This window comes from Petaurus breviceps, unplaced genomic scaffold (assembly GCF_028583685.1).
Source record: "Petaurus breviceps papuanus isolate PSGF00001 unplaced genomic scaffold, PetGlider_PUasm1.0 126, whole genome shotgun sequence".
NCBI lineage: Eukaryota > Metazoa > Chordata > Mammalia > Diprotodontia > Petauridae > Petaurus > Petaurus breviceps.
The window spans coordinates 37,542,941-37,568,507 of record NW_027185655.1 but is presented as its reverse complement, the minus strand read 5'-3'; the positions used below and the strand labels follow the sequence as shown (position 1 = coordinate 37,568,507).

Sequence of the window (25,567 nt, the reverse complement as noted above, 5' to 3'; positions counted from 1 at the left end):
TTGGGATGGCCTGGATCAAATCCGGACTCAGATACTTAGCACCACACCCAGAAATAACTGGCCGTGTAACCTTGAGCAAGTTACTTAACCCCCATTGCTTTAAAAAAAAAAAAAAGAGGCATTAGTAAATCTGCAGTAAGCAAATATTTCCACTCAACCCATTAGTGGACTTTGTGATTCACAGCATGTGCCTCTTGGTCTTTTCTGTCTACTGACTAGATTCATTACCTAGCAAAAATACCACATCCCTTTGATCCAGCTGGAGCTGCTGCATTCTCAGAAAAATCTATCCTGGAAGTAAAGCCATGTGGAATACTCAAGGAGAGCTCTGGCATTTTCAGGGAATAGACTATGAAAGCGGATATGTATCTAGCCCAAGAAAAATTTTTGATCTGAACTGATTTATTTCCCATTTCATGCACAGTAGGCTTTGAGGGTCTCTCATTACAGACTTTAAACATAGCTAATTGTTGTCGTTTGTCTGTCATTTTTGAATAGGAGATTTGGATTGAGGTGAGGAAGGGTGGCACAAAGTCATTGACCTCACTCTCTCTTCCCAAGTCATCAAAATCCAAAGGAAGGACAAAAGTCAAGACAACTAGAGACGTCTCTCTGGATGCAGTGAATGACCTTGGCGTCTTCAATGCCTGACCAAGCCCTAAGTGCTTCCACCATGACATCTGCTTCAGCTACCTTCATGGCCACCTGGAATAAATTATTGTCATCCACCCATTCTGCTGGGGAAAGTCTTCACATGCTCGAAGTAGACAGGGTTGAGGCCTATCTGTTACCTCAGCCTGGTTTGGCCCATCTGCCAAGACAGTTCCACCAGGATGTGGTTACTACTATGCTACAGCTTCTTGTAGCCACAGGTGAGAGTCAGGTGAATCAGATGGACACCAAAGGTCAACGGGAGCCATCCCACAAGAGGTACTTGTCCTCCTGAACACCCCATACACACATACTCTCTCCTTCCCAAAATTGTATAGGTTATGGAAATGTAAACAGGCGTAGAACCAGAAAGGTGAGAGAGACTGTGTCGAAGGCTCAAATATCTGAGGTATAGAGATCAACCAGAAATAGTAGCATCACTGTTTTTGCCTGATCTTTTAAAATTCAAGTTAGACCTGAAGGCAGAAGGGGATAATGGTTTTGGAGTAAGAAAACTTTAGCTCAAATCCCAGTTCTTTCATTTACTATCTGCATAAATGCTTGCAAGTCACTTAATCTACCTGACTCAGTTTCCTCACCTGTAAACTGAAAGAGTCACACTGGATGTCTTCAAACATCTTTTGATATCTACTTCTCATTCCCCATACAATAAAAATAGTAATAATAATAGTTGGAATCTACAAAGTAAAGGACCTTTTCAAATATCTCATTTTATCCTTACAACAACCAACTGGCTGCCTTTTATCATCTCTTATTTATAGAGTCGATCATATGCTCTTTGGTTCAGTCATTTCAGTCCTGTCCAACTCTTCATGATCTCATTTGGGGTTTTCTTGGCAAAGATACTGGAGTGGTTTGTCATTTCCTTCTCCAGCTCATTTTACAGATGAGGAAATTGAGGCAAATAGGGTTAAGTGACTTGTCTAGGGTCATACAGATAGTAAGTATCTGAGACCAGATTTAAATTCAGCTCTGCCTGACTACAGGCTCTCTATCTGTGCTCTATTCACTGTGTCACCCAGCTGCCCATATGCTCTATTAACCTTTGTAAATGGAGCCCATTTCCAATGGGAGCTAAGAGGGTCATTCCTACAAATATGTATAGGGGGCAGATACATAATAGCATGATTTGACAGAAACAGAATGGTTTTCTCTAAAATTTTCTTTTCTGGCATAAAATCTTTATTCTGAGTCAAGTGTCAATAGGTTAGGCATCAAAAGCTGAATATATTGTATCTAGAATACTGTTGTTGTTGTCTGTCAGCATCAGGAAAGCAATATCATGACTTACAAGAGAATTGAATTTAAGTGAGGCAGGGCTGCAGGGTCACCTGCCTCACTTCATCCTCTTGAGACATTTGGGTCCAGTGGCCAGATATAGAGCAGGATGACTGGAGATGGCCCAGGATACAGTGGAATACTTTGGCCTTTTTAAGTTAAGGCCTTTTCCAAGTTTGACCAAGGCAATGCCCATTCAGTGATTTAAGGTTAGGTTAAAAAACGAGGCAAAGAATGACTTTTACCTAGTCAAAAAAGAAAAAAAAATCAATCTGGGAGGGGAATACCCTCAGGGTTTCTGGCAAAACAGAAACAATTGCTATTTACACTCACTCTGAGCCTAGGGGCCAAACAATAAACCCAGAAGACTACACTGTAATTTGAAAGCCTCTTACCTCTTCCATTAGCACCTTAGCCTAGATTAGTTGAGCGGATTAGGGAGTTGACACCTTAGTGCATTAATAGTACCCACTTTACAATTTTGCCTAAGGCTGGCCTGGGGTGTGACATTGATTAGTGTGGGAGAAATCTATATAAATTTTTCCTGACAACAGAATTTTAGGGGATTTTTATGATTTGCAAAAACTTTGTAAATCTTACAAAAATTTCTGCTTTTCAACCTCTTAATGGGGCTATTTTCAATCTCTAAAGGGTAAAAATCATTATTTAATCATATTAAGGTGACCTAGGGTGGGGACTGTTTCTTTTTTATTTTGTGCATCCCCAGTACCTAGCCTAGTGTGGGGAAGGTACCTGTTGTGGTCGAATCATTTCAGACACGTCCAACTCTTCATAACCCCATTTGGGATTTCCTTGGCTAGATCTACTGAATTGTTTCTCCAGATCATTTTACAGATGAGGAACTGAGGCAAATTGGGTTAAGTGCCTCCCCCGGGATCACACAGCTACTAAGTGTCTGAGTGGGATTTGAACTCATGAACATGAATGAGTCTTCCATATTCCAAACCCAATGTTCTATCAACTGTACCAGGGCTGTCCTAGGGCACATAATAGGCATTTAATGAATGTTTATTGATTGACTGATTGACCTCATGTTTCTCAGTATCAAAATTATGACATTTATAAAGTGTTCTTCTCAAAGGAATTTTCTAAATATATTCTTAAATATTATCAATTTCTGTCATTGATATACTATTTGACATATGAAATATAGATCTTTAAAATCCAGATTCTAATTCATAAATATGGTGACAAATAGCATTAATTCTTGTGTTTTTTCTTGGGCAAAATAATAATATATTTGGAAAGCATTTTTTGATGACAAGATTTTTTTTTTAACATTTCACAATCTGATATCATTGGCACCTAAACCAATGCAGGCCAATACCTGTTTTGCAACTTCCAGGATTAGACAGTATCCTAGAGCATTTAATTCACTGCCCTGGATTACATAGTCAGTGTATGTCAGAAGTAGAATTTGAACCCAGATCTTACTGACTCTGAGACCTACTCTCTATCCTCTGTTCCACATCACCTCTCATAAGATGATCCTTTCCAAAAATAGCCAACATTTTAAGCTTTGGAAGAATAGACATACTATCAAATGGTAGACTTTGGGTATATGTACACACATATTTATCAAATTCATCAGATATAAAAATTATTTAGTACGTTGATGTGTTATTATTATTGTTTTGAGGATTGGTGACATGCAACCAATATATAACATGTTTCAAAGTTAAAATGAAACGTTGATTCTTCAGTGATGTCTTTGATAGTATATTGCCCCAATCTATGCTGCTTCTCAGTAATAGTTTATAAACTCCAGCAGAGAAAAAAACCCTAGAATGTTGTTTGGCTAATTTTTTTTAATAATATTTTTCCTCAATTACATGTTAAAACCAATTTTAACTTTTTTTTAAGTTTTGAGTTTAAAATTCTATCCCTCCCTCTCCCCCTTCCCTGACACAGTAAGCAATCCAATATAGGTTATACATGTAAAACATTTCCATACATATACAAGAAGACTCAAATGAAAGAAAGGAAGAAATAAAAAAAGAAAGAAACAAGGAAGGAAGGAAGGAAGGAAGGAAGGAAGGAAGGAAGGAAGGAAGGAAGGAAGGAAGGAAGGAAGGAAGGGATAGTATGTTTCAGTCTGCATTCAGATAATATCAGTTCTTTCCTGGGGGTAGATAGCATGTTTCATCATGAGTCCTTTGAGATTGTCTTGGATCACTGTATAGCTGAGAATATCTAAGTCATTCACAGTTCTTCATTGTACAATACTGATGTAACTGTGTACACTGTTCTAGTTCTATTCACTTCACTTTGCATCAGTTCATGTAAGTCTTTCCAGGTTTTTCTGAAATCATCCTGCTTGTCATTTCTTATAGCACAATAATATTCCATCATAATCAGATGACACAGCTTGTGCAGCCATTTCCCTTCAAATTTCCACTTCTTATTGGCTGACCATATGGCCTTTTAGAATCCTGGTTCCATCACTTACTAACTAGCCCAAGTCATTTAAATTCAGTTTAGTTGTCCGCAAAATACAGATAATAATGTTCATACTACCTGTCTCATCGGCTTGTAAAGAAAACATTTCTAGACATTAAAGTGAATTATTATCATTATTGCTATTTTAATTTTAATATTCTTGCCCCCATAACATTGTTGCACCAAATATCATTTTTTGTTGTTATTGTTCTGTTGTTCAGTTATTTCAGTCATGTCCAGTTCTTCATGACTCCATTTGGGGTTTTCTTGGCAAAAATACTGGAGTGGTTTGCCATTTTCTTCTCCAGCTCATTTTACAGATGAGGAAATGGAGGCAAACAGGGTTAAGTGACTTGCCTAGGATCACACAGCTAGTAAATGTCTGAGACCACATTTAAACTCAGGAAGATGACTCCAGGAGCAGCATTCTATCCACTGCACCACCTAACTACACAAATATCATTTCCCAGAAACCAATTAATGACATTATTTGGGGGGGGGGGGGGGGGGCTATCCCTATGTTCAATTTCATTCTTTGATACAGGCAGCCAATTTAGATTTAAGTATATCTAGAGGAGATCAATACTGAAAGAAACATAACTGTGAGGGAATGCAAGGTATCTGTGAAGGAAGGAAAGACACAAGAAGCGGGGGGAAATCTCAGGTGTTATTAATACCCAAAAAAGGTGACCAAGAGTAACAACTATGAACGTATATGCCAACTCTACAGAATCTTCATGAGAGACATCTATATACAAATAAAAGTCATCCTCAGTGAGGATGTTTGGGAACAAGCAAACTCCAACAAATAATATTTCACAAGGATCCAAGCACCTCTACCATTCTATAATTTACTGAAACTTGTACAGAATGTAAGATCCCTCCATGCTTATGAAATAGCACTTGGGTTGGGTAATGCAAGCTTCTGCTGCAAAAGCTCATTTCCAACAATGCAATCTCCAGTCCATGCATCAAAATAATTTGCAATTCCTTGATAGATATAACAATAGAAGTAACCCTTCTCAATGAAGAATAAAATAGGGGACACACACTCATTAAAGCTGCAAACTAATGTAATGAAGGAGATCCAGTGAAAAGTCTGAAGAAAAATCCTTTTTGGACAGTTAGGCAGTTCAACAGATAGAGTGTTAGATTTGATGTCAGGAAGATCTGGATTCAAATCCAATCTCAGGCATCTAGCTCTGTGATTCTGTGCAAGTGGTTTAACCTCTCACCTTCAGTTTCCTTATCTATAAAATGGAAATAAAGCACCTACCACACAGAGTTGTTGAGAGGACCAAATAAAATGTATATGTAAAGTACTTTGCAAATCCTAAAATGCTATTAAGTGCTAGCTATTGTTAATAACACATGGTATTATCTATAGATGGAGGGTTCCGCCAGCTGCTTCTGTTTGCAGATGGCATGGTGTTGGTTGCATCAAACCACAGAACATTTCAGAACCTCCAGAAGAGATCTATAACCAGTCAAACGGGTTTGACCTGATCGCCTACAAGGAAAAACCAAGTGAATAAAGAATATTGTCCAGATTAATACATGCATTTGGATGGATAAATTGTAGAGCTGGTCCACCAGCATGAATATGTGGGAAAAAACTGTACAGCTGGACAAGAACTTGGGCCCACATTTGAACAGGAAGAGGAGGGAAGGCTAGATTGTTTGGGGGATATTAAAAAGCTCTTTTAATAACGCCAAACTTCCCTTGAAAACAAAGGCCCCATCTTTTAAATGCCAACATCCTACCAGTACTCTGGTACGATAGCAAGATATGTAATATAACGATCTCCAAACAATTAAAATTAATTATTAATTTAATTAATTAAATTAATTAAAAATTAATATCTCACAGAAACCCATGGAGAAATGCAATGGAGGCATGAGTCAGCTGCAATCTATAAGCAATAAAGAACTTCAAAGAAGAATAAAACTAAAGGATGTCATCAAGGAAATTGATGATAGGTAGCAAAGCTGAGCTGGTCACTTGGCAAGGGTGAAGCTTGACAGATTTTGCAAATAAATAAAATCACAAATCCATGAAAGTATTTGAGTATTAATGTGAAGGAAGGAAGTATTATTAAGCACCTATGTGTCAGGTCCTATGCCAAACACTTGGCAAATATTATCTCATTTGATCTTCAAAATAACCTGAAAATAAAATGCTATTATGATCCCCTTTTATAGTTGATAAAGCTGAAGCACACTTAAGTGACCTGTCCAGGGTCACATAGCTAGTATCTGAGGCCACATTTGAACTCAGGTCTTCCTGACTTCAAACCCAATGCTCTAACCATTACTATGTAAACTATATATAGAAAAATAGAGCAAATTCATGGAATATTAAATGTGAAATATTTGAAAAGATAAAAATGAGAATAATTATTGTGTCAAGTAAAATTCAAAAATATATACTCTTTTACCCAAGCATTCTATTAGCATTACTGCTAATGAGTAACTCCATCTAACTCTATGTGGTCATCTTTGGGTACCAACACAAGGAAAACTTAGCTGAGCAAGCTGATTGTACTTTAGGATTTTTTTTCTTACACACTAAAGAATTTTCAGCTTTTCATTTCCCGGTTTCATCACACCATCACTGCTTGCTGATATGTCTCTTTCCCTTCTTTTTATCTTTTAAAAAATATTTACTTTCCTTCCTTCCACACTGATGTTCGTGGGGGCCAGGCAGAGACTAACTCACAGATGACCATACTTCTATCCTTTGTTACCCAGTGGAGAATTCAATGGTTTTGTATTTGACTGGCACTGTACCATTGACTAGTATTATCAATAATTTAGATAAAAGCATAGATGACATGGTCATTAACATTTTAAATGTTGCCAATCTTGGAGGGGTAGCTGTCGCCCTGAAATAGAGTCAGGATCCAAAAAGATCTTGACTGGACTAAATCTAATGAGATGAAATTCAATAGGGACAAATATAAAGTCTTGGATTTGGTTTCAAAATATCCATTTTACAAGTGCACAAACACATCAATTTCATACGATTGCAGAGATAACAATTAGACAGCAATTTTCTAAAAAAAAAATGTGGGTTATTTAAAGAACACAAGTTTAATATGAGTCAGCAGTGTGAAGGAGTGGCTAAAAAAAAGCAAATGTGACTTTGGGATTATGGTAAGAGAGGTCTTTTGTTGTTTAATCTTTCTCAGGCAGGCCCAACTCTCAGTGACCCTATTTGGAGTTAAGTGGTTTGCCATATTTCCTTTTCCAGATCATTTTACAGATGAGGAAACTGAGGCAAACACTTGTCCAGAGTCACACAACTAGTCATTGTCTGAGGCTGGATTTGAACCCAGGAAGATAAGCCTTCCTGACTCCAGACTGGGCACTCTGTCCACTCTTCTAGTTTAGATGTCTGAGAGAGGTCTACCATCCAGGAAAATCGAGGTAATAGTCCTTCTTTACTTTGTCCTTATTTTACCTCCTCTGGAGTATTGTCACTCTGGGGGCCACAGTTGAAAGATACTGATAAGCTGGAAAATGTCCAGAGGAGGGCCAGCAATATGGTGAACACATTCAAGTCTATGTCACGTGAGAATCAGTGGAAAGAATTACGGAAGTTTTGTGCAGAGAAGTGAAGATTCAAGGGGACATGAAAGCTTTGGTCAAGGATCTGAAGAGCTGTCTCATGTAAGAAGGTACTGACTTCTTCTGTTTGGCACCAGAAGAAACATGGAAACTAACGAAAAAAGACCAATCAAGGTTTGATGTCAGGGAAACCTTCTTAACAAAGAGAGTTGCCCAAAAGTGGGTGGGCTGTCCTGAAAGGTGGTAAGGGCCCCTTCCTAGCAGGTCATCAAGCAGAGAATGGAGACTTGACAGGTTTAATATAGGGGAGATTCCTTTAGGATCTGATTTAGACTAGGTAGTCACTGACTCTCCTTTTAACTTGTTTTCATCCCAAAGGCAAGGGAGTGCTGGAACCAGCTCAAACCAGCGCATGAGAGCTACCTGTTAAATTTTCATTGTGAGCATTTACACTCAGAAGTTGGCAGATGCAACGAATCAAGTCTTGATTTATTGTTTTTTGTTGGTTTTCTAGACTTAAGAAGGTGATAGAGAAAATGTTAATAATGCAGATTTGATTTCAATACATTTTTTTCTGGTTGTTAAACATCTATCAGCACATCCCTATCCACAGGCTTCCCAAAAGTGTCTAACACCATTGGCAAAACTGAACTCTGATCATTGTTACATCAAGTTTTGCTACACTGAGAAGGAATTACCATCCATTCACAAGGGGACAAAAGACTAAAGGGAGAGAAAATTGGCCTCCAAGTCAGGAGCCATGGGTTCAAATCCTATATAGGACACATTTTGACTGATTCTTGATAACTCAAGGCAACTTTATGACCTTCATAAGTTGCAGTGTATGGGGCAGCTAGGTGGCACGGTGAATAGAGCACCAGCCCTGGAGTCAGAAGGACCTGAGTTCAAATCCAGCCTCAGACACATAACACTTACTAGCTGTGTGACCTTGGGCACTTAACCCCAATTCCCCTGCCTTCAAAGAAAAAAAAAAATTTGCCCTCAACATGTACTAATATGGAAAAGGCTACCAATCTCACTCATGTCAGGCATTTTGGCCACACCAGTATACAGATGTCACAATTGTCTTCAGAAATAAATGACAACAGGACTGTAAAACTAACAGTTAGTGCTTTGGCTTACCATGACATCTTTTCCCATCAGAAAGCAGGATGTACCCTTTCGGGCATGTGCAGTAATAGGATCCAGGGATGTTTTCACACCCAAGAGTACACCCATGGTTCCAAAATGCACATTCATTAACATCTGATCAACAAAAAAAAAGTAAATCAAATCAACATCACATTTCACAGTTTATAATCCATTTATAGTCTTTGGAAGTATGTTAATAAATGATTGGTATCAAATTAATTTGGTAATTTGCATTTAGGTACAATCACTTTCCCTGGAAAAGACAGAGGCTCTGCTGTATGAAATAAATGAAATAATACAAAAACCAGGGAAATATTCTCTCCTTTCAACTATTAACTTGGTCCTCAGAATCCCTCTTGGAAAGAGGCAACAAATGTCACCAAGCTAAAGCAGCACACTATTGAATGGAAATCTTGGTGAGACTGGGTTTTTAGTGGTTACTGCTGGTTAGCAGTAATCTGATTCCAACGTTTGAGAAGTTGTGTGGTGTCTGACAAGCACATACTTCCCATTAGTCTGTAACTGTGGTTACTTAAGAATGAAATTAAAATGATATTTTCTCTTTCAAGTTATGCAGATTATTTTTCAAATAGCTACTAAGTTGTTAAGTTGTTTGATCCCAACTACTTAATAAATGGAATTGCTATGTATTTCTTTTGGTCAAGGGGTTCCATGAAAAAATCATTGAGACATAAAAGACTCTGTAAACTGAGAAACTGGGAATCTCTGTCATAAGGAAATAGGATGTCCCCAATTCAGTCTTTTCACCTGTCCTACTAACCTGAGCACTGTGTTGCAGGGGTTAAGAGCTTTTCCCTATGACCATTCCATGTAAGCCACTATCACCACAAATCTTTCTGTAACTTGGTCTAATACCGCAGATCTCATGTGTTTCTATTTCCTCACCCATCTCAGCCTGTCCTATGTCAAAAATTGAGAGGTCTGATCTAGGAATCCCTTGGAAGTTCCTCCCCAACTTAGTTCTAGGTGTGTGGGACAGAGACCACTACCAAAAAAATCAAATACAAGCACTTAGATACCTTGAAAGCAGAAATGAGTTTATTGCTTTCTCATGAGAAAGGATACTGCCCCTCTAATCACCCTAATGGCACCAGCCAGGGAAGTACAAATTGATTCCAGAAAGCAACGTCCTTTTATATGCTGAAACAAGCTTGTCCTTCCCCTTATCCTATTGGCTGGGCTTCAGGGGGCACAATCTATTCGTTCGAATCTTCCCCAGCAACAAAGAACAAAGGACAAGAAAAGGTGGGAGTTTGCAAGCGGGAGTAAACTGTGTTTCAATAATACAAAAACTATTAACCCTTTTGAGGAGGCTTCATTTCTGAGAAATCATCCCTCACAATCCCCCCTTTCTACTTCTTACAACTTGAAGACTCCTCACACGCTTGAGGGGAAGACCTCTTCCACTAATTCTTCTTAAGAATCCCCATCAGGGTGGTCTCAGATTGGCACCCAACCCTGACTTTTCAGAACCACCAATTTCATATCTCCTTCCCCTTCTATTTTCACCAAACAGGACAAGGAGTCTTGGATCAGTTGCATCATACAGGGGAGACACAGTGGGAGTAGGATAATTCCACTAAAAGCTATCAGGAGGAAAACTCTCTGCTACACTCTCCATTAATTGTACATACCAGTCCTCTGGGCTGAGGGGAGGAGGACGACATGCTAATCCCAGAACTGAGGCCTAGGGGCCAGAGGCAAAAGAAAATACCTGCAGCAAAGCAAAGGAAGGGTATAGCAACCAGAGGAAACAATAAAACCACAACCGTTCTCTAGGTTATGAATGAGTTGATCCCTTTTTCAAAGTCAGTTCTTGTTTGCATTCCTTTTTATTGTCGCAGACCACCCGGTCGGGGCTGGCAGTGGTCCCTTCACTTGGGTGTGATGAGTCCAACCTTTTTCTCCGGTTTGAACAGCGGTGTCATTAGTGAGGATGATCTCGTATGGACCTCGCCAGGAAGGCTTTTCCTTCTTCTGGGTTTGGATCAGCACCCAATCACCCGGCTGGAATCTATGAACTGGAAACCCTAGGGGAGTTGTTTGAGCAATCATTCCCTTTTTTGTAGCTAGAGATTGTATATATTCCCTAAGGTACCTATCTTTCTATCAGAAGGAGTGAGGAGAGGTCAAAGGGTTGTGCAGGATAGAGGTAACTTAAAGAAGTTCATAGTGGGATAAGCCAATGTCCCTCCAGGGCTTTGTCCTGATCCTAAGGAGAGCTAGGTGTCTTTATTTCCTGATTCATTCTTTCTACCTTGCCAGAAGAAGGAGGATGCCAGGGGGTATGGAGTTCCCAGGATATTTAAAACTTTTGCTGTGAAATGGGTCCCTTGATCCCAGTCTATACACTCCACCAGCCCATATCTAGGGATTATTTGTTAGAGGCAGTAGCCTGTGCAAGAGGAAAGGCTTCTGCCCATAATGTGAGGTGATCCACAATGACCAACAGGTATCTTACTCATACTACTGGGGGCACTTCAATGAAGTCCACCTGTATATTTTGAAAGGGCCTGATAGCCAGAGGCTGCCCTCCTATTGGAGTGCCAAGTTGGCAGTATCTGTTTGTCCTTCAACATACAATGTAGTTATCAACCATTTGGCATGCCAATGTGTATGGTCCAGGACATACACCAGGTCAAGATGGCATCACACAGATTCTGGGCATCCCAGCAGCTGCCCTGGTGTAGGTGTTGTAAAACCTGTCTCATACTAGGCTTATTCAATACCTCACACCCATCAGGAGCCACCTTTCTTGAGGGTCTTTTTCAGCACCTAGATCTACTGCTTATTGTTCCTCTTCCCCAGTCAGGAGCTGGGAAATCAGACTTGGATCAAGGGGGGGAGGGGATGAGAGCCAATATAGGTTCCTCTCTCAATTTTAATTCTCCAGCCCTCCTGGCCTCCTCATCCACCTGTCAGTTTCCTCTAGCCTCAAAGGAATTTCACTTTGGATGGCCATTCAGGGTATCACAGCCACGGGGTGTGGGAGTTGTACTTGCTTTAACAAGGTGTCATAGGCCAATTCTATTCCTTTGCTATTTACTGTACCCCTCTCCTCCCAAGTCTTTCCAGAAACATGAGTCTTCCCTCCAGCATACTTTGTTCTACCAGAGACAATTTTCTTTTAGCAAAACAATTTTAACTGAAACTTCCTTTTCAACAAAGACAAACTTTGCAAAATATTACAACATGTGGTCAGGATGATGAGGTATAGGCTCTGAGAACCCCCTTGAATCTTCCCATTCATGAGGCATTTGCCTGAGGCCATAAGCCTATCATTATAGCTCAGCTGAAATCTCTGTTTACTAGCCTAGCCCTCCTTTGTCCAGCTAGACCCCACCCTTGATCCTCCCAAAACATCTACACCCATAAACTAGCCTAGCCCTCCATTGTTTGTCATCCCCAGGTACCTCCAGCTATTTCCCACCCTTAACCTCATTTCTGGAATCTGACCTCATTTGACCCCTCCTGAAGACCCTCCCCAAACTCCTCCTCTAGACCACCCCTAAATCCTCCCACAACCTTTCTGTATATAGGATCCATATTGCCTCCATGATGGGGCTGGAGAATTATCTAGCACAGACTCACTCTGTGTCAGATGATTCTGGCCCGCTTGTCCAATACAAGCATCACAGATACTGAAGCTCCTTAAGAGTCTACCCATTATGGCAAACCTTTAATAAACTTTGCTTTACTTTGGCTGAGAGAAGACTTGAGTCGAATTCATTTGGAAAGACCCAGTGTGTTGGTATTTTGGGGTCTCAAGCACCCCTGAATCCTAAACCCCAACATTTTATGGTTCCCTGATTCTAGGAAACACTGCTAATCTCAAGTTCTTCTACAGCTAGGACTGGAAGGTACATAAGCCTCTCTCTCCCTATTCCCTTCTTCCTCTCCAAGTACCTTGGAGGTGTTTTTTTTTGGCAGGGGGCTGACCTCTAAGTTCCTATTAGGTCAGACAGCTAGGAGACTGTCTCGTACTCAGCCTGATTCTCTCAGGTTCTCGGTCCAGTTTTGTTTTCTTAGAGGACATGGACCTGGGCATAGCTTCTGAAGAATGGAAGGACAGATGCCCCATGCCCAAGTATAAGCCACATTCTTTCAATTATCTCAGTGCTAGGGAATTGGAAAAACTTCAGGTACCTTTTTGTGTTTTTTTGTTTTGTTTATTTTTTGAGGCTTACTCCCAAGTCTTCCTTTATGGAGGAAGGGACTTCCTGGCCCTACACCTGTATTGGGTCAATCCTTTTTAGCTCCCAAAAGTTTGCCTTTGGGTTATATTTTACAACGTTGGAAAAAATTTAGTTTCTCTGAAGAACTTAAAAAGAAAAAGTTGGTGTTCTTTTGCAACACTGTTTGGCCTCATCATCACCTAGGTGACCACTAATTGTGGCCTATTTTGGGAACTTTAAAAGATAATGCTCTGTTGCAGTTAGAATTATACTGTCACAGAGAAGGAAGATGGATAGAAGTTGCCTACTTAATGGCCTTTGTTGAGCTTTCTTGGAATATGGTTCTCAGGAAAGATTGTGAGATGCTTGAAGCTAGAGCCCCTCCATAAAGGGACAATAGGAGTGAATTAAATGACCCCCTTCCGATGGCCCCCAGGGCTTCGGCCCCAGCCCCTTCCCCCCTCAGTGACTCCTGCTCAGGTCACAGTCATGGGTCTTGCCGAAGCAGCTCCCTCAGCCCCTCCTGATGCACCCCAACCCTTTTCCCTTTTGTTTCCCTTCCCTTTTCCTGTAGCCCAACACCCCTCATTTCCTGCCTCCTATACCATCCATATCTCCTACCCTACATCTCCCAGCATGGCCCCTCCCCCATCGGGGATCCCTGCTCAGGTCCCAGCCACTGGTCTTGCTGAGGTGCCTCTTCCTGAGGAGACAACCACTCAGGCCTCAGGCCCTACCCCCATGGCAGTCATAGAGGTATTTCCTCTTCTGACCCATTCCACTCCTCAGGTGCCAACTGACCTTCCCCCTTGCCAGTCAGATCCCCAGTCTTGCAGTCTGATCTGGTTCAGCCAGCACCCCCCAGTCAGTCCCTCACAGGAAGTGGGACTTATTATCTCCCTTCCCAAGCCTCTGTCCCCACAGTGCCTTCAGGACTTTAACCCTTAAGGGAAGCAGCTCTCTCATCAGGTGGGACAACTAGAGTGCATGTCTCATTCTCCATTTCAGATCTCTATCAAATTAAAGAAAAGTTGGGTAAATCCTCCGAAAACCCAACAAAGCTTACTGAAGGCTTTTGGGACTTATCTCTACAATTTGAACTTTCTTGGAGTGATTTGCATATCCTCTTCTCTACCTGTTGTTCTACTGAGGAGAAGAGGACAATCTGGGAACAAGCCCAAAACCTGGGGGATCATTTGGCTAGCAATGACCCCAGAAAATACCCCCCAGGAACAATTGCTGTTTCCAATAGTGACCCAGGATTGGATTATCATATATGGGAGGACAGAGAAAAGAGAGACCATATGGTACTTTGCCTGTTAGAAGGCCTAAGACCTTCATTTCAAAAGCAAGGAAATTATCAGAAGATTAGGGAAGTTACTCAGACAGATAAGGAAAACCCTGCCCTTTTCCAAGACCAACTAGTAGAAGCTATTAAGCAGTATACAAATTTAGATCCTGACTCTATAGAAGGAACAGAAATCCTTAACATGTATTTTGTTAGTCAGACTGCCCCAGATATTAGGAGAAAACTGCAGAAATTGGTATTGGGACGCCAAACACCTCAGGCCCAATTACTGAAGACAGCCTTTGGAGTCTTTAATAACAGAGACCTTATTGTATCAGAGGAGAAAGGAAGAAGGGAACGAACCAAAGACAGAACATGCTTGATTCTTGGCTGCTGCCATGGCTAGGAAAAGCCCCCTCAGGGCACCCCCTTGGAGGAAGCCCAGTCACTTGGGAATGGGAAAACCTGTTTTGAATGTCAAAAGCAGGGTCCCTGGTCCAAGGAGTGCCCCTCCAAGGTGCCCCCTTGGAGGAAGCCCAGCAACTTGGGCATTAGGGAAGCCTGCTTTCGATGCCACAAGGAGAGTCACTGGTCTAAGAAGTGCCCCTCCAGGGTGCCTGCCCAGAGGGAGCCCCAGGAACTAATGCCTCTACAACCATGTCCATCTGACCAGAAGGGACATTGGAGGAAGGATTGTCCCTGAGGTTGGAAAAGTGGCAGAGCTACCTCCCAATACCCTGTCCTCCAGTCTTCTCAAGATTTGGAGTGACAGGGAAGCCTGGGGCTTGGCACTGCTCCCACTTTCTCCATCTCTCTAGCTGAACTCTGGGCAAGCATGGAGGTTGAAGGTAAGGTTACTCACTTTATTATGGCTAAGTTTTCTGTTCTAACCAATTGGTTCTACCCTCCCCTTGACCAGTCAGGTTGGGGGCATGGAAGGGGAAACTAAAGGAGGTCTCCAGACATACCCAGCCCCCTGCCTGCTTGAGGATCTATTGTTTGAATGCTCCTTCCTCATGCTCTCCTCTTATCTTGTCCCCTTGTTGGTAAGGGACCTGATGGTGAAATTGGGAAGCCAATTTTCTCTAGCTAAACCTCCTAGATCTCCCCATGTTCCCTCAGAAGTATGGGAGACAGTTGAGTCAATTGTTTGGAACCAGGGAATTCCTGGGTGAGCTACTTCTGCCACCCCAGCATTTGTTGGACTCCTAGATCCTAAAGCATTCCCCCATCTAGGTCTAGATCCAATTAAGCCCAAGGCCTTTGAGGAACTGCAACCATTAGTTGCTGATGAGGTATGGGCTCTGGGAGCCCCCTTGAGCTCTCCTTGAATTTTTGAGGTGCAGGCTCTGGGACCCCCCCCCTTAAACTCTGATTAAATCATCCCATTTGATGAGGCATTTGCATGAGGCCATAAGCCTTACATTGTGGCTGGGCCCAGACCTTTGTTACTAGACTTCCCACCCTTGAGCCTATCAAAATATCAATCCACCCTTGATCTGGCCTAGCCCACCATTGTCTGTAGTATCCAGGTAGCCTCCAGCAACTTCCCACCCTTAATCATTCATCGACCTCATCTGACTCCTGAAGACCCTCCCCAAACTCCTCCTCTAGACCACCCCTAGATTCTTCCCACAACCTTTCTGTATGTAAGATCCCAGCTTCCCTCCGTGTGTGAGAGTGCCATACCATGAATGACCTAGCACAGGTCTTCTCTTACTCTGTGTCTAATACAAGCAAACTTTTAATAAACTTAACTTTTCTTTGGCTGAGAAGACTTGAGTCAAATTCATTTGGCAGGACCTGGTGTGTTGGTATTTTGGGGTCTCCAAAGGTCTCCTAACCCTCTTTATGGGTAACCTCTTCATTTGCTACTCAAGGCCCTGACTCACTCTAAGAGTGGGGTCCAGAACAGGTGAAAGTTTTGGAGACTTTGAAAACTAAATTGATCACCACTCCAGTATTAGCTTTACCCAATACAGAAAAACCTTTCACTCTCTATGATGATGAAAGGAGAGGACAGACCTTGGGAGATGTTGCCTGTTTTTGAAAACTATTAGATTCTGTGGCTGCTATTGTTTCCCATGTGCTATATGACCATGGAGCAACTTGGAAAGGAAGGGGATATCTGACAGCATTTTGGTCTTGCCATAGTCATCTTTAATTCCAACCAGGGAAATTGTCCTTTCTCTATACTTTTTTTGAGCCTGTTTTGATCTTTGTTTGCTTAACCTCCTTGCCAGGTTTGTCTCCTCCAGGGTTCAAGCCATCAACCTCTAGATGACCACTAAGCCTACACAAATCTCCAACTGAATCCAAGTTCTCCAGCCCACTGGACCTGGCATCAGGCACATTCTGGAGTCTGACCCTTTGAATGTGAAGTCTGACACCCTTAAAGAGGACCCAGAGAGGCAGGGACAGCTCTACGCCCCTTGCCAGCAGGAAACACTTTCAGAAGCTGAGACCCTTGCCCTTTACCCCAAAGGAATTGGGTCCCATTTGTTTGAGAGGGGAATGATGAGGTACAGGCTCTGGGAACCCCCTTGAGCTTTCCTTGAATTTTCCCACAGGGAGCATTTGCCTGAGTCCATAAGCCTTTTCTTATAGCTCAGCACAAATCTCTTTCTCTTACTAGCCAGCCCTCCATTGTTTAGTTAGCCCCCACCCTTGATCCTCCCAAAATATCTATGCCCAGATCTGTTACCCTTAAACTTGTCTAACCCTCCTTTGTCTGTCATCTCCAGGTAGCCTCCACCTACTTCCCACCCTTAATCTCTCATTACTGGAGTCTGACCTCATTTGACTCTTCCTGAAGACCCTCCCAAACTTCTCCTCTAGATCACCCCTTGTGTCTCCCACAACCTTTCTGTATATAAGATCCATCTTGCCTCCATGACAATGCTGGAGAATGACCTAGCACAGACTCACTGTATCAGATGATTCTGGTCCACTTGTCCAATACAAGGGTCACAGATACTGAGGCTCCTTAAGAGTCTACTTATTGTATTGGGGTGGCTAGGTAGCACAGAGAATAGAGCACCAGCCCTGGAGTCAGGAGGACCTGAGTTCAAATCCAGCCTCAGACACTTAACACAAATCTAGCTGTGTGACCTTGGGCAAATCACTTAATCCCAATTGCCCTACCTTCCCCCCTCCAAAAAGAAAAAAAAAATCTACCCATTATGGCAAACCTTTAATAAACTTTGCTTTTCTTTGGCTGAGAGAAGACTTGAGTCAAATTCATTCAGCAAGACCCTGTGTTTTGGTATTTTAGAGTCTCGTGCACCCCTAAACCTCTAACTTCTACATTTTATAGTTCCCTGACCTCTTCAGAAATGAGTTTATTGCTTTCTCATGAGAAAGGATACTGCCCTTTGTCACCCTAATGGTGCAGGCCAGGGAAGTACAAATCGATTGAGAAAGCAAGGTCCTTTTATACCCTAATGCAAACCCCTCTCCTCCCTAACCCCCTAACTCCCTTCCTCTTATCCCATTGGCTGGGTTTCAGGGGGCACAATCTATTTGCGTGAATCGTCCCCAGCAACAAAGAACAAAGGACAAGAAAAGGTGGGAGTTTGCAAGCAGGAGTAAATTGTGTTTCAATAACACAAAAACTATTGACCCTTTTGAGGAGACTTCACTTCTGAGAAATCATCCCTCATGTAGGGCATCCTTCTGAGAGCACACATCCTAAGATATAACCACTAACCTGGCTCTCTTCTTCAGTAAATCACCTATGAACACCAGGATGACATTTCTAACATCTATCAACTTGAACCCAGAAGCTCAAAACTGGAGTAGGCTCTAGGAAGCCCATGGGGGAACATAGGTACACTAGGAGTGCCTATAAGAACTCAGGTCCTCTCTGTTTTTAGAATTTGAAAACAAGTCATCTAAGTTTTAAAGTGGTTGTTTTTTGTCCTTCATTCTTCAAGAAGACCATGCCATCAGAAAGGTGATGCCATGACATGCAAGTGAATTGGAGGACTTTGCAGGAGGCAGGACTTTGCAAAGTCATCAGCCTTACTTAACTCCTCCAGAGTCATCTGGGTCCAGTGGCCAGATATCGATCAGGACAACTGGAGATGGCACTCATTTCAGTGTTATAGAAATTATAATAGGTGACATTTATATGATGATTTAAAGTTTGCAAAATGCTTTAGAAATATCTCACTTGATTTTATCCTCATGACATCCTCTAAGGTAGGTACTATTGTTATTCTCATTTTTCAGATGAGTAAATTGAGGTTTAAAGCAATTAGATGGCTTGTCTAGCATCATACACCTAGTAAGTATCTGAAGCAGGATATGAATTCAGGTCTCCTTGACTCCAAATCTCAATGCACAATACCACTAAACTATCTATGGAAATAGAAAACACAAAATGTAACTGCTTTTAAAACCCTAAATTTAAATTGGACTTAGATTGGTCTCAGGTTAGAAGTTCTTAGATGATCTCTGATAGTCCCTAAAGAGGTTAATCTCCCACTGTCAATTGAAGCAACTGCCTTTGCAAACATTGGCACACCTATGCAATATCCTGAATTCCTCTGAACTCTAAAGTCCATTTGCTTCGCTAAGAGTATAAAATAATGTACCTTTCAGAAGGACAGGGAGGGAGCCCTGGACACCTGATTTCACCTGGCTGTTTTTTTTTCTTTTAAGAAAGAAATAGTAGATATTTATATATCTTGGGATTCCAAAGCACTTTTTACATATATTATCTCATTTAATCCTTACAATATCCTTATAATATAGGTGCTTTTATAATCACTGCCATTTCACAGGCAAGAAAACTGAGGCTTAAGGGGTTTAACATTACACAATTAGTAAGTAAAAGAGAGAAGACTAGATAAGGTCTGTCTTCTGATTCCAAGTCCAGCAATTTTACCACCACATCACCCTACCAAAGACACCACACCAGTCCTTCCCTTATGATCCTCATCTGCTTTTATTCAGAGACAGACACAAAACTGAACATCCTCACTATACTACTAACATCTAATTCTGTGTTCAATTTAATACAGACTTAACAAAGTTCTATTGTTTGGGGGGATGCAAAGCTGAAAAATTAGGGTCCCTAATGTAATGGCAAGCAAAATAGGATTTTTTGCTATTTTTCTGGATTGAGTTTTAGCTAATCAAGCGCCTTTGAGTCTCGCCTTTGATTGTATCAAGAGTCTTTGATTGGAAACAGTATATACTGTATTGCCCTTAATAAGCCTAAGGAAATTTTAAGATCTTCCCTGCCCCTTAATAGAACAAATATAATCACATGGGATTCCGTGATGGGAGGAGTTTGCAAAAAGAGTAGAACAGGAAGGAGCAGATAAGAGCACAAAAAGAGCTGGGAGCAGGCAGAACTGAGAGAGAGAATGTTTGTGATGTTGGTGCTCTGTCTGTTGATCTGTGTTACTTTCTCAGACAGAAACCCTTTCTTTTGTTCTGTGTTCATTTCTAAGACAAAAAGTGAATTGAGATTATAGGACTGTGTAATGGGAATGTAAATTTTCAAGATCTTCGCTGCCCCTAGGCTAAAGTGCACCTGGAGCCTGGGGTGGGAGGCTTGTTTTTCAGTAGATACTTTTTGATTGGCCAGTGGGTCCAAAAGGTTGTTACATTCTCTGAGCCAGGAGAAGGCTATATAAGCCCTGGTGTGTAGCTTTGTTTTGGGGGGCTCACTTTGAGAAGTGTTCTGTGATTTGACATGGATTCTGGGAAGCCGTTGTCCTGAGCCCCCCCCGGCTTTGAAAAAACCCAGATGTTGAAACCCAGATGTTGACTGGGTATGGATGTAATGGTTGGACAATTTGAAATTGTCTACTAGATCTGTTTCTGTCTTGATAATTCTGTCTGTGTACTTTGAAGTTCGGGGTGCTGACCTTTTCCCCTGAACAAGGTAAACGATATATGTCTGACTGATTAAGCTTGTTAACCCATTTTGAGTTGCTTTCCTTTAACAAAGCAGATCTAAGAACCTGTATTGGCAGCAAACCCTGAGGACGCTTGGGGTGCTTGCTGCTACAGACTGGTAATGTGTGTAAATATTGGTGAAGCCCTGTTAAACTTTCCTTCCCTAGAAACAGAAACTGCAACAAGCTTGGAGTGGAGCAGTCCCCATGAGCTGAGATATGGAACAGGAGCAGAGAATTGCCTATGTATGAATCCAGGCAAGAGTTGGGAGTGGTCAGTCCATGGAGAAGGAGCCATGGGATTTGGAAGCCAGTCTCAAGCCAAGATGAAAGAAGACTTACTTTGGATACTCTGTATTGACTGATGAGATTTGTAACTTACTGTGACTTAAGGATGGATGGTGTTTGTACTTTCTGCCACCCCTTAAGGATGATTGGCTTAAGTATTATTGGAAGCCAGTCTCGAGTCAAGATGAAAGAGGACTTTACTGGGATATTCTGCATTGACTGAGGAGACTGTAACTTACTGTGATATAGGGGTGAATGGTGCTTGTATTTTCTGCTACCCCATAAAGACAACTGAATAGATATACTGAATGATATGTTTTGTTTAAGACAAACTTTAAGTTGTTATGTTATGTTGTTGTAAAATGTAATGCTTTAATTTCTTGGATGTTGTGCATTAGTTTATTGCTGAATAAATAAAGAGTTCATTATACTATATGATTAGACTCTTAAAGTTATTCACAGCAGCAGTCCTCAGAAGAGTTGCTCATCATTGGATTCACATCTACCCTCTCTTGAGTCTAAAACTACACAATCTAATGAAATAATATGCATTAAAAAACATATAAAATAGATAGCTTAAGAGATAGCATAAGAGATAGTTTGTCATCCATATTAGAAGTATGCTGCTCACAAATTGACCCCTGAATAGGTGATTATTTCTGGCAGGGAAAAACTCAATTCATCCAATGCTAACTCTCAATTTAAGAATTAACCATGGAACAGTCTGGGTATTGCTATCGGCATGGCAGGATGGTAAAATGATGCATGATGAAGCAATAGAGACTTTTTGCTCTACACACTCCAAGCAATGGTCCCCAAGGCAGTGGTGACCCTGCACATACCTTTGTCGTTGGCTCTGTTATTATCCAGTGGTGCTCTACTGGTGGGCCCATTTTCTCCATTGTGAATGAATGCATTGGATCCTAGAGATTGGAACTGGTAAGTTTCTTGTAAAGAATTGCCACTCAGGAAAACTACAGTTCTTTGACATAGTTCTCAAACAGGGAAAGTTGTAAGAACAGTTCAGAGGCTGAGGTGATTGGAGTTTGGTTCCCTTTTGTAAATAAATATATGGTAATTTCAGGGTGGAAAAAGCAAACAACATACATGAAGAAGAATGATAGGAACTAACTGGGGAAAGTTAGGTGGGAGCTGGATTTCAGAGAGCTGAGTCAGGCTAAACAGTTTGTCACCATGAATTTGCCCAGTGTCTCATAGGGAAGAGCTGGAGTAAGTGAGTCTGTCATTCTGTACATCTGACCAGGCTCCCACATTGAGAGTTTCATAGCCTACCTAGTTCCTCCAAAGGTACAAGGTCAATACTTGAGCTGTCTTTCTGATCATCTTTGCTGCTCTACAAGTATCACTGGACCTTTCCATCTAGTAAAGGGATGGCATTTGTAAAGAATGGTTGGCTCCTTTAACAAAGCACAGTTTTGAAGACATAGAAAAAAAACTGGTTTGATCTGTAGTCAGATGGCCACTTAATTTATTATGATGACCAGACTAGGCAGAATGGAGAAGATAAGATTCACATGCTGGTGGACCACATCAACATCCAAATGGGAAAAGAATGCCAGTATTTTTATCCTCCTGAGGTTAAGTCAAAAGACTTCAAATTTTTTGTCGAGATGGGAAAACTGTCAATCTTTGTGCAGGAAATGAAGATGATTACCTGGCCTAGAAATCTGCACTCCATGATGCCAGGACAAATACAGCTTATGCTGGCTCAGAAGTCATGTATGATGAGACCGCTCTTGCTTCATCTCCTCCTTCTTACACAACTTATGCCATAGCACCTCCTGAGGTATTTGGCTGTGGTCAATATAATGGCTCATACCCTCCAGGAACTCAAGTGATCTATGCTGCTAATGGGCAGGCTGATGCCATACCATACCAGTATCCATACCCAGGACCTTCTGGACATCAGCCTGCCCACAATGTCATCAGCAGGGAGTGTTACTTGGACAACTGATGGAAACATGGCTCTGGGCATGCTGGCTGCAATGGCCTTGGGATCTTTGTTCTGGGGCCTCTAAGTTTCTCTAGGTCTTTGTAGTTGTACTTTCCAAAACCTTTGTTTATTTTCTGTGTGATAATAATATATTTTGCAAGGTAATCTGTTTTACTGTAAAGATTTTTAATGACTGTTACAACAATACTTTTAAAATAGAGACATCTTAATTATAATTAGTCAGCAAAAATTTCTTTTGTTTGTTTGTGGTTTTTGTTTGGAGGGGCATTTAGGGTTAAGTGACTTCCCAAGGTCACACAGCTAGTTAGTCAGCATAAATTTCACAAGGCAGGATTGCAAGCATGCTGTTCAGTTGAAATATGAAGTAAAAGGGTCCTTGATCATTTCAAACTCTTTTATGGAACTTAGTTGCATAAGAAAAACTTACAGGAGTTCATTCATTTTGAAGAACATTATCACTGTAGTATTAAATAGAGAGCATAAGAACTAGCTTTGTCATCCATATTAGAAGTATGCTGCTCACAAATTGACCCCTGAATAGGTGATTATTTCTGGCAGGGAAAAACTCAGTTCATCCAATGCTAACTCTCAATTTAAGAATTAACCATGGAACAATCTGGGTATTGCTATTGGCATGGCAGGATGGTAAAACAATGCATGATGAAGCAACAGAGACTTTTTGCTCTACACACTCCAAACAATAGTCCCCAAGGCAGTGGTGACCCTGCACATACCTGTGTCGTTGTCTCTGTCATTATCCAGCAGTTTTCTACTGGTGCGCCCATTTTCTCCATTATGAATGAATGCATTGGATCCTAGAGATTGAAACTGGTAAGTTTCTTGTAAAGAACTGCCAGTCAGACAAACTCTTGTAAATAGGACTGGAAAACTACAGTTCTTTCACATAGTTCTCAACCAGGGAGAGTTGTAAGAACAGTTTAGAGGCTGAGGTGATTGGAGTTTGGTTCCCTTTTGTTTTTTTGAAAGTCTGTACTCTCCATGCATTTAAAAGATGACAGACATGACTTTTACCCAACATATCAAAAACATGCTAAGTTCAGACCTCCATTGAGTACATTTTTATATTGCGTATCTGAGTCATTCCCTCTCTTCTCACCTTGTTTTGAAAAATGAATACTCTACTAGATTACATGTAGTGCTTTTTTTGGTTTTATCTGGTTGACCTGCTACAGAATATTGTTCTAAGGTAACAGACTGAAGGCTTTTGTAGCCAGTAAAAGTAAGAAGAAAGAAGTATAATATAATATACTCAGGGTTAATATATAATATAATAACTCAGGGTTATTAATATGAGTGTTTAGTTCTTTTGTAAAGTTGAGATAAGGTGGAAGGATGAGGGAGGCTAATTGGAAGAATCAATGACAGGAGAAAATGATTATAAAGATTAGGAAAGATGTTTCCTTGAGTTCATAAAACTAAATCTGTATCTCATTGTAGATCTATAGATTAGTAAACAGATAGCTGATTTAGTCTTATGTCATGTGACTTTCAGCTAAAACTTATTTTTGCCAACAACATTTAATATACTTCGAAAATGTGTGTACTGTTCAATCCCATTTTAATTTTTGTGATAAAACTCTCAGGAGAGTTCTTTTCACCCTCATGGATGATATCGTCTTTTTTTTTTTCATGCACCATTTGATAAAAATCTGCTTTTCTTTACTTCAAAACCCAAAATGTTTTATTCTCCAAATCTATACTTATTTGATGATGAGAAAGCAATTGGAGGGCAACAAAGGCTTAGGGAAAGAATGAGATGTACATTGTTAGTGAACCATCATTCCATAATTTTTAATAAAACTATATTTTAGGCATCAGGGAAATAGGATGAGAGCCATTTTTGTGATATTAAAGTAACTCAAGATTATCTTAGGTTACACTTTGCAAATGATGCTATTATCTCTCTGAAAGACATAAAAAGTTGATGACTGCACTGTCTTGATTAAGTGGAGTTATGTGAAAGGAATCGAAGATAATTAAATGTACATATAGTTATCAGTGGAAAAATACTCTGTTAGACCAAGTAGACTGCCACATCTGTTCTCATTAAGTCCCATCCAAAACTTACAATTTATTGATATGCTTCTTTGGAACACAGTTAGTGTAATTATGTAAAAAAGTGAAACAACCAAGGGCAGCTAGGTGGTGCAGTGAATAGAGCACTGGCCCTGGAGTCAGGAGGACCTGAGTTCAAATCCAGCCTCAGACACTTGACACACTTATTAGTCATGTGACTTTGGGCAAGTCACTTAACCCAAATTGCCCTCAAAAAAAAAGGAATAAAACAACCAAAATTTAAAAGGTAAACCAAAAACACATCAGGCAGCTAACACCATACAGTGATTTGATTAGTCCTTAATTCATTAAAGAAATATTTATTTAATGCCTCCCATGCTCAAGACAAATCTATGGTCCTATATTATTTCCTAATTGATATATAATTTTCCCTATTTTCTATGATGTAAGAATTTTTTAACTATTTTTAAATTTGAGATTATCCCCTGTCATGTATAGTGATGATAATTCCCATAAAGTCCATTCTTTGTCATATGAATTCTATTTTGTGTTTTGGATGACTGATCACATATCAATGAAACTTAACACCTCATGTCAAATTGAAAGCCAAACCAGCCTTATAATGAACCCTTGGATTCTTGGCAGCTCTCATAGTCACACTCGCACTCTCTCTCTCTCTCTCTCTCTCTCTCTCTCTCTCTCTCTCTCTCTCTCTCTCTCTCTCTCTCTCTCTCTCTCT

The 25,567-nt window shown here is 40.8% G+C and overlaps 1 protein-coding gene and 1 pseudogene across 1 annotated transcript in view; one reads left to right on the top strand and one right to left on the bottom strand.

The window, feature by feature from the left end:
- The window catches only part of EGF (epidermal growth factor), a 170,101-nt gene that overhangs the window by 84,516 nt on the left and 60,018 nt on the right, over positions 1–25,567 (bottom strand). The window contains exons 7-11 of the mRNA XM_069100262.1: positions 23,526–23,606; positions 21,659–21,739; positions 10,978–11,183; positions 10,009–10,138; positions 9,124–9,246 (exon numbers count right to left, since the gene is read on the bottom strand). Coding sequence (XP_068956363.1) covers positions 9,124–9,246; positions 10,009–10,138; positions 10,978–11,183; positions 21,659–21,739; positions 23,526–23,606 — 621 coding nt within the window. The remainder of the gene's footprint in view (positions 1–9,123; positions 9,247–10,008; positions 10,139–10,977; positions 11,184–21,658; positions 21,740–23,525; positions 23,607–25,567) is intronic.
- On the top strand, positions 21,747–23,514 carry LOC138166675 (pleckstrin homology domain-containing family B member 2 pseudogene; annotated as a pseudogene).